The sequence below is a fragment of the Equus przewalskii genome, chromosome 12 (assembly GCF_037783145.1).
Source record: "Equus przewalskii isolate Varuska chromosome 12, EquPr2, whole genome shotgun sequence".
Classification (NCBI taxonomy): domain Eukaryota; kingdom Metazoa; phylum Chordata; class Mammalia; order Perissodactyla; family Equidae; genus Equus; species Equus przewalskii.
In genome coordinates, this window is record NC_091842.1 from 39,213,618 (window position 1) to 39,228,266 (window position 14,649).

Here is a 14,649-nt window from a genome sequence, read left to right on the forward strand (position 1 = left end):
TGATTTGGAAGATTGCTTAGAAATCATGGACAGCATGCTTATTTTAAGTTGTTTTCGTATTGACTTTAAATCTTATATTGTAAGATAATCTTATTTTTTTTTAAATCAATAAACACCAAGGAAAAAGAAGAAAACACATGAAACATGATTCAGTCTATCTAAACAGTTATGTTCTGTTTCTTACCAGTTGATCTGTATCATCTCAAAGGTGATTATCACTTCTTCCCAGTTTGATAGCTGTGTGCATTTAATGGGCATTTTCTTTATTTTATGACGTCAAAGCTTTGTGTACCCAGCTGTTCTAGGGTCCTTCTGGGAGAATCAAAACAAGCAAATATTGCAGAGCAATCCACTGTCCCACCTGATGTTCACTTTGGTGTTATTTTCTGACTTCAAGTGGAGACTGGGGACAAGTAAAGTTTCCAGGTGGACCAAGGGAAGGATGTCAGAGGGGTGTGGGTCTAGACCCCATCGGTGATGTGGAAGGTTTGGACCAGGTTGATCTAAAGGGCCATCTCCCAGAATCCCTGCCCGGTGTGGATGTGGAGCAGTGGTTGTGTGGCGGGAAGAAGCACCTTCATCCTCCATTCTGTCTTGGTCAGTTTCTGCTTCTTACTGTTTGTACCACAGAGTCCTTTGCAGACATCATAACCTATGCTTGGACACTTAATGGAAAATAACTTATTTTTCTAGGAAGAATGCCAGGATAAACTTGAGTATACGTATTCCCTGTGCAAATCTGTGATTATATCCTTAGGCTAGAAATACAGGGCATGTAGAAAAATGCAGTTGGTGCTGATTACTCAAATCTATGTAACAATAACAATCCTAATAAAAATACGTTAGATTCCTTAAAAAATTAAGGAATACCAGAGTAAATATGGAAAGTTTGTCTTTCAAGGTCTTTTGATGGACAGAGGTGTGAAGGGTGGTTGACTTAAGATGACACGTTATACATGCAAAGAGCATGTGGCCAAATCTAGCGGAGACTGGAGTGGGGGCAGTGAGATGTACTCTCCGCAGCTGCTGGGTCCACGTACTTTGTGCTCACCTGCTGTTACTCATGGCTCAAAATGTTAACATGTCAGGGGAGGGGGGGGCGGTCATGACTGACCCAGTGTGACTCCCACACCGTGCTAACCTCCTCTTTCCATGATTAGGAATGGCATGTGAGCTGATTCAAGTTCCAGAAATGCATATTGCATGTATTTTTAAGGCTTTTGATGGATACTGTTATACTGCCTTCCAACAAAAGCCACATGCCAGGTCACCAGTATTAAACGGTGCTCCCAAGGCCGGGGGTTATCTGTCCTTTGATAGGAGAAAATAGTGTCTCATTATATTGATTTTCATTTTTTTGATTACTGGTAAGAATTAAAGTGCGCGTGTTTAGAGACATATGCATTTCTTTTTTGAGTTTATTTTTTTCCTTTTTCTCCCCAAAGCCCCACTGGTACATAGTTATATTTTCTTTGTTGTGGGTCCTTCTAGTTGTGGCATGCGGGATGCTACCTCAGCGTGGTTTGATGAGCAGTGTCATGTCCGCGCCCAGGATTTGAACCAATGAAACCCTGGGCCGCCTGCAGCGGAGCACGCGAACTTAACCACTCGGCCACGGGGCCAGCCCCTTTGAGTTGTTCCGTTCCTATCCTTTGCCAATTTTTCTGTCAGATTCTCTTATAGCACTTTATAAAGTAAAGTTGTCAGTTATCTGTGGGCAGGGGTGAGATTATGTTTATAATTGCTTGAGTGTTTTAACAACAAGCATCTGGTCGGCAGAGAGGTTAAGGGTGGGGACTTTGCTGTGAGACCCCCAGCTTTACCACCACTCAAGTGCACCACCTGGGCAAGGTGCATCCCTCTGGGCCTCAATTACTTCTCCTGTAAGGCAGGCTGCCGTGAGTTAGTTCCTCCCTTGGAGATTGGGTCTCACATGAACTGCTGCTCATTGGGCACTAAACACAGAACCTGTCATGAAGGACTTGAGAAATAAAGACTGGCCAAGAGGAGGAGAAGAAATGATACCTGCATCATTATTTGCTTTGTCTTTTGTGTTTCAAATATTTTTTCCTGGTTTGTTGATTGCCTTTGTGTTTGTTCCTAGTGGTTTTGGTCCTGGAGAGATTGTAAGTTTTCTGTGGTCTGGCCTCTCATGCTTCCCTTTATGGCATGGCCCATCCCTGCCTCAGAATCACCTGTGGGCCTTATTCTCTTAGATATTTCATTTTATTCTCACTGTGAAAATACATACACATTCATTTTGGGAAATCGGGAAAAAATATAAAGCACACCCTGTGGAACTTTGACAGATAAAAATGCTTCTGGCTCCACCCCAGATTTGTGAGTCATAGTCTCTGGGTGGGAGGCACAGGGAATCTGAATTGAGGAGGTTTTGCTGGGGATTGGTTAGGAACCGTTGCTTTACTTTTTTTTTTTTTGAGGAAGGCTGTTTACCCTTTGCATTACAAAATATTCATCTTAATTACCTTCTAGTATCTTTACAATTTTATTTTTTCTGTTTAATTCTTCATTGTTTTCTGCTGATTCTTCTGATTTTTTTTTCCCCCAAAGTAGAATGTTTTTTGGTTATAAAAATAGTGGATGCTTGTTGTAAAACATTCAGGCAGCTATTAAGATGATCCCACCCCTGCCCAGACATAACTGACTACCAGATAATCTTAACAGGGTTTTTCTAAGAACAGGTGCAAACATACAAAGTTAATAAGGAGAAACCGAATGACCTTTTGGTACTATTCTGTAGCTTTCTTTTTTACCTTAATATGTTATAGGCAACTTTTCATGAAAGCATAAAGCTCTGTTATTGTTGTTGTTATTATTATTATTAGCCTCAAACAACAATTGCTTTGTCACAGTTTTTTGTGGGTCAGGAATTTGGGCAGGGCTCGGCTGGGCTGTTCTTCTGCTTCACACGGCTGTGACTGGAGTCATTTGAGGTCTGCTTTATTTTTCATGGCTGCATATTATTTCATTAGATCTGAAGCCATAATTCACTTAATTAGTTCACCTTTGATAGACATTTAGGAGTTTATGGTTTTCTGTAATTTAATCAAGGTGCACTGCTTGTCTTTGTGCACACATTTTAGCACCCTAGCCCGGTTACTTTAAGAAGTGGAACTATCAGATCAAAAGAAATGTGTTTTTCTTTTTGATACTTGTTTCTTTCCAAAGTAACAATAAATTACGTTATCATCAAAGTATGTGTAAATTGCTGTTTCTCTACACCCTCATCAATACCAGTTATTATGTTTTTATCTTGGTCATATTGTTAGGTGGAAAATGCCTCTTTCTTTTAATTTCATTTCTTTGATGATTAGTGAGGTAGAACTTTTTTAAAAAACAGCTTTATTGAGGTATAATTCATCTACCATACAAGTCCCCTCTTTAAAATGCACGATTCAGTCATATTTAGTGTATTGTGCAACCATCACCACAGTCAATTTTAGAATGTTTTCATCACCCCAAAAAGAAACCCTGTACCGTTAGCAGTATTCCCCATTTCACGTGAGCCCCCAGCTGGAAGCAGCCTCCCATCTATTTTCTGCCCCTATGGATTTACCTATTCTGACATGTCGTAGAAATGGAATTACAATATGTGGTCTTTTGTGACTGGCTGTTTTGACTTAGCATAATGTTTTCAAAGTTCATCCATGTTGTAGCATGTATCACTACTTCCTTTTTATGATTGAAGAATATTCCATTTTGGATATATCACATTTTGTCCATCCGTTCATTAGTTGATGGACATTTGAGTTTTTCCTGCTTTTTGGCTATTATGAATAATACTGCTGTGAACATTTGTGTACACACTTTGGTGTGAACATATGTTTTCAGTTCCCTTTGGTGTATACTTAGGAGTGGAATTGCTGGGTCATGTGGTAACTCTAAGTTTAACCTTTTGAGGGACTGCCAGACTGTTTTCTGAAGTGGCTGCACTATTTGGAATCTTCCCACCAGTAGTGTATAAGGATTCCAGCTTTTCGGCATGCTCATTAACACTTGTTACTGTCTGGTTTTTTGTTTTGTTTTGTTTTTTGATTTGTAACTATCCTGGTGGGTGTGAAATAGTATATGCTTGTGGTTCTCATTTGCATTTCCCTAATGGCTAAAGGTGTTGAGCATCTTTTCGTGTGCTTATTACCCATTTGTATATCTTTGGGAAAATGTCTGTTTAGATCCTTTGCCCACTTTTAATTAGATTATTTGTCTTTTTATCTGTGAGAGTTCTTTGTATGTTTTAGATACAAGTGCCCTGTCACATCCATGATTTTCAAATGTTTTCTCCCATTATTTGGATTGTCTTTCACTTTCTTGAAACAGTTTTTAATTTTAATGAGGTCCGATTTATCCTTTTTTTTTTTTTTTTTTTTTTGATGAGGAAGATTGGCCCTGAGCTAACATCTGTTGCCAATCTTCCTCTATTTTGTATGTGGGAAGCCACCAAAGCATGGCTTGATGAGTGGTGTATAGAGCTGCACCTGGGATCCAAACCAGTGAGCCCCAGACCACCAAACTGGAGTATGCAAACTTAACCACTACGCCACCAGGCTTGCCCCAAATTTATCTTTTTCGTTATTGCTGTTTGTGCTTTTGGTGACATAATCCAAAGTCATGAAGATTTACTTCTAAGTTTTTTTAAGAGTTTATAGTTTTGGCTGTCATATTTAGGTCTTTGATTCATTTTGAGCTAATTTTGAGTATGACATAGAGAATGGGTCCACCTTCATTCTTTTGCTTATGTATATCCAGTTGTCCTGTCCTTTTCATTGCTGTTAGTTGAAAAGACTATTCTTCCCTCCATTGAGTTGTCTTGGCACCAATTTGTAGAACATTTTTAATATTTGTTGTTTATTTGTATTTCTTTTGTGTGGTATCTGTACCTTTTTTTGCCCAACTTTTTAGTGCAGCAGTATCTTTTATTTTTAATTTTTTTCCCTAAGAGCTCTTTGTATAATAAGAAGTGCCACAACCTTTCTGGAAAACAACTTGGCAACATATATCAGGAGCATTGAGAATGGTCCTATCCTTACGCAGAAGAACTGGAAAATGTGCAATAAGATGGCACTATTAAGCCCTCATATATCAGCAATCACTGTAAATGTAGATAGACTGAATTCTCCAATCAAAAGACACAGAATGGCAGGATGGATTAAAGAACAAGACCCAACAATATGCTGCCTCCAGGAAACACATCTCGGCTCTAAAGACAAACACAGGCTCAGAGTGAAGGGATGGAAGACGATACTCCAAGCTAATGGCAAACAAAATAAAGTAGGTGTTGCCATATTTATATCAGACAAAGTAAACTCCAAGATAAAACAGGTAAAGAGAGACATAGAGGGGCAGTGTATAATGATAAAAGAGACTCTCCATGAAGAAGACATCCACTTATAAACATGTATATACCCAACACAGGAGCACCAAAGTACATAAAGCAACTATTATCAAACCTAAAAGGAGATATTACCAACAACACAATAATAGTAGGGGACCTCAACACCCCACTTACCTCAATGGATAGATCATCCGGACAAAAAGTCAACAACAAGATAGTGGAATTAAATGAAAAACTGGACCAGATGAACTTAATAGATATATATAGGGTACTCTGTCTAAAAACAGCCGAGTATACATTCTTCTCAAGTGCACATGGAACATTCTCAAGGATAGACTGTATATTGGGAAACAGGCAAACATCAATAAATTTAAGAAGATTGAAATCATACCTACTATCTTCTCTAACCATAATGCTATGAAACTAGAAATCAACTACAAGAAAAAAGCAGGGAAAGGAACAAAAATGTGGAGACTGAGCGACGTGCTACTGAACAACCAATGGGTCATCAAAGAAATAAAAGGAGAAATCAAAAAATACTTGGAGACAAATGAGAACGAAACACACCATACCAACACATATGGGATACAGCAAAAGTGGTCCTAAGAATGCAGTTTATAGCAATACAGGCCCACATTAACAAACAAGAAAAAGCTCAAATAAACAATCTTCAACTATACCTAACAAAATTAGAAAAAGAAGAACAAACAAAGCCCAAACTCAGCAGAAGGAGGGAAATAATAAAAACTAGAGCAGAAATAAATGAAATTGAAACAGAAATACTGTAGAAAGGATCAATGAAACAAGGAGCTGGTTCTTGGAAAAGATAAACAAAAAAAAAAAATTGACATACCCTTAGCTGGACTCACTAAGGAAAAAAGAGAGAAGGCTCAAAAAAATAAAATTAGAAATGAAAGGGGAGAAATTACAACAGATACCACAGAAATAGAAAAGATTATAAGAGAATGTTATGAAAAACTATATGCCAACAAACTGACAGTCTAGAAGAAATGGATGAATTCTTAGACTCTTACAACCTCCCAAAACTGAATCAAGAAGAAATACAGAGTCTGAGTAGACCAGTCACAAGTAAAGAGATTGAAACAGTAATCATAAACCTCCCCCAAAATAAAAGTTCAAGACCAGACAGCTTCTCAGGAGAAGTCTACCAAACCTTCAAAGAAGATTTATTACCTATTCTTCTCAAACTATTCCAAAAAGTGAGGAAGACAAATATTTCTAACACATTCTACAAGGCCAGCGTCACCCTGATACCAAAGTCAGATGAGGACAACACAAAGAAGGAAAATTACAGGCCAGTATCGCTGATGAACATAGATGCAAAAATCCTCAACAAAATATTGGCAAACTGAATACAGTAATACATTAAAAAGATCACACCATGATCAAGTGGGATTCATACCAGGGACACAGGGATGGTTCAACATCCACAAATCAGTCAACATGATACACCACATTGACAAAATGAGGAAGAAAAACCACGTGGTAATCTCCACAGATACAGAGAAAGCATTTGACAAGATCCAGCATCCATTCATGATAAAAACTCTCAATAAAATGGGTATAGAAGGAAAGTACCTCAACATGATAAAGGCCGCATATGACAAACCCACTGCCAACATCATACTCAATGGGGAAAAAGTGAATGCCATCCCTCTGAGGACAGGAACAAGACAAGCGTGCCCACTGCCACCACTCTTATTCAACATAGTACTACAGGTTTTGGCCAGAGCAATTAGGCAAGAAAAAGCAATAAAAGGAATCCAAATAGGCACTGAAGAAGTGAAACTCTCACTGTTTGCAGATAACCTGATTTTATATATAGAAAACCCTAAAGAATCCATCAGAAAATTATTAGAAATAATCAACAACTACAGCAAAGTTGTAGGGTACAAAGTCAACTTACAAAAATCAGTAGCATTTCTATACTCTAATAACGAACTAACAGAACAAGAACTCAAGAACACAATCCCCTTTACAATTGCAACAAAAAGAATAAAGTATCTAGGAATAAGTTTAACCAAGGAGTTGAAAGACCTATACAAAGAAAACTGTAAGACATTACTGAAAGAAATCAATAATGACATAAAGAAATGGAAAGATATTCCATGCAATGATTGGAAGAATAAACATAGTTAAAATGTCCATACTGCCTAAAGCAATTTGCAGATTCAACGCAATCCCCATCAGAATCCCAGTGACACTCTTCACAGAAATAGAACAAGAATCTTAAAAGTCATATGGGGCAACAAAAGACCCCGAATAGCCAAAGCAATTGTGAGAAACAAGAACAAAGCTGGTGGCGTTGCAGTCGCTGACTTCAAAATTTATTACAAAGCTATAGTAATCAAAACAGCATGGTACTGGAACAAGAACAGACACGCAGATCAATGGAACAGAATTGAAAGCTCAGAATAATCTTTGACAAAGGAGCCAAGAACATACAATGGAGAAAAGAAAGCCTCATCAATAAATGGTGCTGGGAAAACTGGACAGCCACATGCAAAAGAATGAAAGTAGACCATTATCTTTCCCCGTGCACAAAAATAGACTCAAAATGGACCGAAGACTTGAAGGTAAGACCTGAAACCATAAAACTTCTGGAAGAAAATATAGGCAATACACTCTTTGACATCAGACTTAAAAGGATCTTTTCAAATACCATGTCCACTCAGACAAGGGAAACAAAAACTAATGAGACTTAATCAGACTAAAGAGCTTCTGGAAGGCAAAGGAAACTAAGATCAGAATGAAAAAATAACCCACCAACTCAGAGAAAATATTTGCAAATCATATATCCGAGAAGGGGTTAATCTCCATAATACATAAAGAACTCACACAAATGAACTACAAAAAACCAAACAACCCAGTCAAAAAGTGGACAGAGGATATGAACAGACATTTTTCCAAAGAAGATGTACAGGTGGCCAATAGGCACGTGAAAAGATGCTCAACATCACTAATCATCAGGGAAATGCAAATCAAAACTACACTTAGATGTCATCTTACGCCCATTAGAATAGCTGTAATCACCAAGACAAAAAACAATAAATATTGGAGAGGCTGTGGAGAAAAGGGAACCCTCATCCCTTGCTGGTGGGAATGCAAACTGGTACAGCCACTGTCGAAAACAATATGGAGATTTCTCAAAAAATTAAAAATAGAAATACCGTATGACCCAGCTATCCCACTACTGGGTATTTACCCAAAGAACTTGAAGTCAACAGTTCAAAGAGACTTAGGCACCCCTGTGTTCACTGCAGCATTATTCACAATAGCCAAGACATGGGAGCAACCCAAGTGCCCACTGGCTGATGATTGGATATATACAATGGAATACTACTCAGCCATAATAAAGACAAAATTGTCCCATTTGCAACCACATGGATGGACCTTGCGGGCATTATGTTAAGCGAAATAAGCCAGACAGAGAAAGACAAACACCATATGATTTCACTCATGTGGAAGATAAGCAAACTTAGGGACAAAGAACAAATTAGTGGCTACTGGGGGAATCGGGGTGGAGGGTGGGCACAAGGGGTGAAGGGGCATACTGATATGTTGTATGACAAGTAATAACGACTGAAATTTCACTACGTTATAAGCTAATATGACCACAATAAAGAAAAAAAACAGGTCCTGTCTTTTGGCTCAGTATTTCTACTTCTCAGAGACAACCATTTTTCCCTCAGTTTTCCACTTTTTAAACTTTACTCTTATGTCTTAAGTTTTTCTTATCCTCATTCTGAGAATACTACTTTTTTCTAATATTTTTATCCATTTTAATCTATTTTTTATTCACTTTAATTCGTCTAGAATTTATTTTTATATTTTAAGGTGCTATAGGGATCAAAGATTGCCACCACTACCCTCCAATTTGAAACACCACCTTTATGATGCACTAATTTCACGTGTACATGTGTCTTCTTCTGGATCTGTGTAAAGAAATCTATAGCTTTATAGTTTTGGTATCTAGCAAGATAGATTTCCTCCTTTATTCTTAACTGTTTTTCAGAATTTTCTTGGTTATTGCAAAAACAAACAAAATTGCATAAAATTTATACATTACTTCGGGGGAAATTTACAACACGGCAGTTTTTCTTCTGTATGATTAAAGGGAGGTTCTTGTCTAAGCACTTTCATTCTATTCTCTGTGCCTGTCTGGACACAGTCTGGAGACTGAGTACAGAAATTGGTAGAGTCTGAAGGATGCTTCCTACATGGATTTCAGGCCCTTTCATCTCATTGAACACCAATCTGAGAGGAGGAGGAAATTAAACACTACCTGAGTTTGTAAGAATTTTGCACACTGGACTAGCCCTGTACAAGTATATGGAGTTATATGGGGAGGGCCAAGCATAGGGACGTGAGATAGACATGTTCTGTTCCATTTTGCTGTTGACTTGGCTTGACTCTCTGATTTGCTTTTGAGACACATGTAAACAATGTAGAGCTCATTCAGTGTCTACAGATAGACAAATAATAGACTAAGCTTTGAATGTGCCGTGGAGTTTCCAGCTACGCTATTTCTGCATGTGAAAGTTTCAACATATGGTCTAGTTCCAAAGGTGCTATGAAGAACATCCCAAATGAGAAACAGTGTGTTAATTTTCAGTAACTTAAAAACAATCTGTTTATAATAATTGTAAGGTTAGAATTTTTACCTGATTATTGTGTGATTTTTTTTTTTTTTTTTTTGTACATAGCATTTCCGTATTTTAAGAAACAGCAGGGGGACAGCTGGCTTGGTCTCTTCAACAAGTCACTGTCATGAGAAAATAAAGGGGGATGGTGGCAGTAGGTGAAGAACCTTAAAAACAAATGTAGGATGTGGGCCTTAATTGGGTCCTGATTTGTGCAAACCAGCTCTAAAAGATGGTTTTTGGGCAACTAGAGAAATTTGTATATAGACTAGGTATCAGCGAATGTTAAAGAATTATTGTTCATTTTGTTAGGTGTGATAATGGTGTTTGAAATTTTTGTATGTGAGAAAGAAAGAGACCTAAATAAGGGTCATCTTACATTTCTCACATTCTTCCGTATCTCCATTCCTACTGATTTCTGGTTGGACTTTCTAGTCCATAGGAATAAGCTGATTCAGGAGGAGACTTTTAACATTGATACTGAATGCTGCTGGGGGCATAGTCCAAGGCTGTTTGTTTATTGAGTCCAAGGCTTTATTTTAAATTGCAAGAAAAAGGGAGATACAGTGTATTACAGCAATGGAGGATTGGATAAATGAACAGCCATTTATTCATTACAAATCCTACTGTGATATGTCTAAGACAACTTATAGTATGGGACGGACCCTGGAGTAGATGCCAGGATATGGTAGAAGATTAGTGATTATGGTGCATACATGTGCATGTACATAGAAAAAATGACTGAAAGAAGAAAAACCTATCAACACTTTAATAGTAGACTCCTGGAAATTAAGATTTCAGCTGTTATTTCCGTAGTAGTTCTTTTGCTTTCCAGATTTTCTGCAGCATGCATATTTTACTTTTATAATCAGGGAAAAGTCAACGTAAGGAGACAAGGCTGTTTTCTCTTAGGAGTTAAGTCCTTCTCCAGTCAGGATGCTCTGCCTCTCGCTGAGAACTTTCCTTTTGCTTCCAGGAGTTGTGCTTGTGAGCGAAGCCATGCAGCTTTCCTGCACGCTTATTCTCTGAGTTCTCGTAAAGATGAAACCAAGACAGAAAACCCTTTAACTTTTTAAAAATGAGCTTTGGTTCATTAAGAAATATTTTTATAGTTTTCTCCTAAGTGCAAGGATACAGCTTTGATTCTTCATTTGAAGAGCCCGAGTGGTGGTGTACTTTAGAGGGGGCAGTGGGTGTGGTGAAATCAAGTGGGGAGTGTTCGAGTGTCAGAGTTTAGGGAAGGTTAGAAGTCTTTGAACCATGGAGTACATTACTGCGCATTAGGAACATTGCATCTCTCTTATTTCATAAGTTTCTTTAGTGAGTTTTTCTGAAGAGTGTTGGTAGTTTGTAAAGAATAAGACTCCACAGGTCTCCTTTTCCATTTTCTTTGTAGTTAAGAGGTATTGTTGGTCTCACTTGTTATGTTTGAAAAGGTGAAAGCAAGGAAACTCTATTTCTGTATCTTTAGCGGATCATCAGATACTTTTTGAAAAAGTTGTTGTCAGATGTCTGACTGGAAATTTTAATGGGAGGGAAAGCATTTCATAAGCATTAACACTTGTGCTGGATGGTCGTGTTAAGGATGAGTGTCGTATTATTCTTTCAGGAGAGGTAATGAGTGCTGCAAGTGTTGTCCTGGTCACGAGATAGTGAAATCCAAAGGGTGGCTCCGATTCTCCTGCTCCATCAGATACTTTGCAGCCGGTTGTGGTTGATCAGGTCTCGGCAGTCTTTTTAGCCAATGTTTGGCCATTTGGGCCTACAAAAGCAGCAGGTTCATATGGCTCAACCCGATGTAATACACGGCTTTTCCTGCACTTGTATGTGTTGTAGAGTGAGTTGGATTTTGGTTACTGTAGTTAAGAATAAGGATCATTTTCTTGCTCCAAGATAATCATACATGAGTAGACTTTAATCAGCCTTGCTTCTGAGTTGGTTTATTTCTGTGCTTCTGGATCTTCCTTGAAGTCCCTGATAAATTAAAGATCCACAGCAGCTGTCTTCTCTCTGTGGCCGATATTATCCATCAGCTCTAGCATTAGTTTGAAAACTAATTAATGAACATGAATTGGAACTCTGAAAGCTTATTAAAATATTTTTATTAATTTGTTTTATTTTAGTCTCAGATGCAAACAGCAGTGGGAATAGTACCCACACAAGCAATTGCAACGGGCCCCACTGCAGATCCTGAAAAACGCAAACTGATACAGCAGCAGCTGGTTCTACTGCTTCACGCTCATAAGTGTCAGAGACGAGAACAAGCAAACGGAGAGGTTCGGGCCTGCTCTCTCCCACATTGTCGAACCATGAAGAATGTTTTGAATCACATGACACATTGTCAGGCTGGGAAAGCCTGTCAAGGTAAGTGCTGTTTTCTGAAATCCCAGTGGCAGAGCTTAGGATGAAATTGGTCTTTATTACTCTTAGGCAGATCTCTTGTTAATTAAGGTTTCCCAACCTACATGCCCACACTACAGCCAGTCAGATGCCACTGAGACGCTTACCTGCTGAGGAGAAAGGCAGTTTGGTTTTACAATGTTCTGTGAACTTCTACTGGGTGAGGCTGTGCCCTGCATTAGTTCTTTTCTTCCTTACTCTGTCATGGAAGATATTTGTCACTTCTTGAGCACTGTCTTCATCCTAAGTGTCTGGATCATGGTTTTCTTTTGGGCAACCTAGGACATGCAAATGCACACCCATACCCTTCTCTAAACCTAGAGCATCTGTCTTATTGTTTCATGTGTTCAGGCGGCCAGGAGCTCACTGTCTTGCTCCTCCCCCCTTTCATCTTGAGGCTAATCAGGGTACCAGCAAAGTTGCCCTGGTGACTGTCCATGACATGGGGAGCTGTGCGCACCGTATCATCCCTGCCTCCTCCTTCCTCCCCCTTGAGGAAGGGGTGAATCAGGCGCGTCACGTGGTGAATCACCACCCTTCTCCCTCTTCTCTGGCGCACACCTCGATTCTACGGATGGAAGTGTTTCTTCTTCTAACACTTTCTTTCTACTTTCCTTTAATCTTTATCCTCTTTCCTTCTCTTCTTGCTTGTGCTTCTAAACCTTGGGGAGACTCTCTCCCTGATCTCCCCCTCTCCCTTTGTGACATTTGTGAGTCCCCAGCATAACCCTGCTCCTGATGGAGAAGCAGAGGAAGGTCATGCAAGACCTTTAGAAAGAAATCACCACACCTTAGGATGGAAGTGAAGATAAGGAATGAGAGTAACCACGTTCAAGTACCCTCTCAAGTGCTTCAGAAAGTGCCTGGGGTCCCCTTCAGAGTCTCCACAGACTTCTCATTTGCTTCTCTGTCTATATTTCTTCAACTATAGTATTTAGATGGTTTCATCCTTAAACATTATGTAAAATTTTTATTTTAAATAGTGACATTATGGAATTATTATTTTCCCTTTCATTCCAGTTATTTAGTATTTTAGGGCAAATAGTTTTTGTTTTGTTTTTGTCTTGTGGGCTGAACCTTAATCACCATCATTCATAACATTGCTTCTACGGGAAGTTTTTGTTTGGAATTCTCAACAGTCGACTTACAAACTTTTTGGAAAACAGCCTGTTTGTAAGTTGAGGACTGCCTGTACTGTGTTATGGTTACACTTGTTAGCATTTTCTTTTGGAATCTGGCATTATAATTTAGGTGTAATTGAAAGTGTGACGATTTGGATAGAAAAATAACATCTCGTTGTTTTTCTGGTCATAGTTGCCCATTGTGCATCTTCACGACAAATCATCTCTCATTGGAAGAACTGCACACGACATGACTGTCCTGTTTGCCTCCCTTTGAAAAATGCCAGTGACAAGCGAAACCAACAAAGTAAGTGAGCACTGGGGGTAGAGAAGCTTGGAGATGAGAAAATAAGCTATTTCTAAAGAGAATACAGAGTAGGTAGGAAGCAGGGCAGAAATTACTAACCACAAAGTAGAGTGGTGAGCAAAGATATGAAGATGGAGACGTACAGTGACATGAGGACGAAGCTAAGCTTAGCCAGTTGACAGATTCTCAATGTGCTCAGTGGACGTGATCATTTTGGAATTTCGTTCCCCGCCCTCCCGCACACACACACTAGAATTGGCAGCAGTGGAGCGGTGCAAAAGAGGAGGGTCACTTTGATCAAAGAGCCGGCGTGACGACTCTTCTTGTTTCTTGGCAGATACTCAGTATCTGAGTGAATGTCATGTCACCATAATGGTGGTGACTTGAGGGGGACGGGGGAAAGAGAGGGCACAATTCTTTTGGAATTAGAAACCCCTTATCCTAAAGTAAGTTCTGAGGACTCCGTGTTAGAGAAGAGTCAGTCCAGGTCAGTGTAAAATCCCACAGGTAGACATTTGGGAGATTTTCCCTCCTCCATGGAGATGCAGTTCCCAAACCTATTTTGCATAACTAACAGTGTATTCAGAACAGATTGAGAGTCTCTGCCCCAGGACTGGCCGGCCACATCCTGCTCATTCCCATTGTTTGTTGTCTTCAAGTCATCGGTGTGGCCCTTACCTGATCGGTTAAGCAGTGATCCCTACTCAGGAGGCCTCCCTGTAGGCGTCAGAACCATGAAAGGATGAGCATCTCTTCCTAATTTTAAATCCTTTTCTGTCATTTCAGAGGTAAAACTGTGGTCTT

The 14,649-nt window shown here is 39.2% G+C and overlaps 1 protein-coding gene across 2 annotated transcripts in view; it reads left to right on the forward strand.

Annotated features, from left to right (window-relative positions):
• CREBBP (CREB binding protein) overlaps window positions 1-14,649 on the forward strand; it is a 131,028-nt gene that overhangs the window by 62,287 nt on the left and 54,092 nt on the right. Inside the window, exons 4-5 of one of the 2 annotated variants that reach the window (XM_070568614.1) lie at window positions 12,141-12,381; window positions 13,732-13,845. In XM_070568614.1, the coding sequence (XP_070424715.1) occupies window positions 12,141-12,381; window positions 13,732-13,845 (355 nt within the window). The remainder of the gene's footprint in view (window positions 1-12,140; window positions 12,382-13,731; window positions 13,846-14,649) is intronic. The other variant, XM_070568615.1, reaches the window with a different exon arrangement.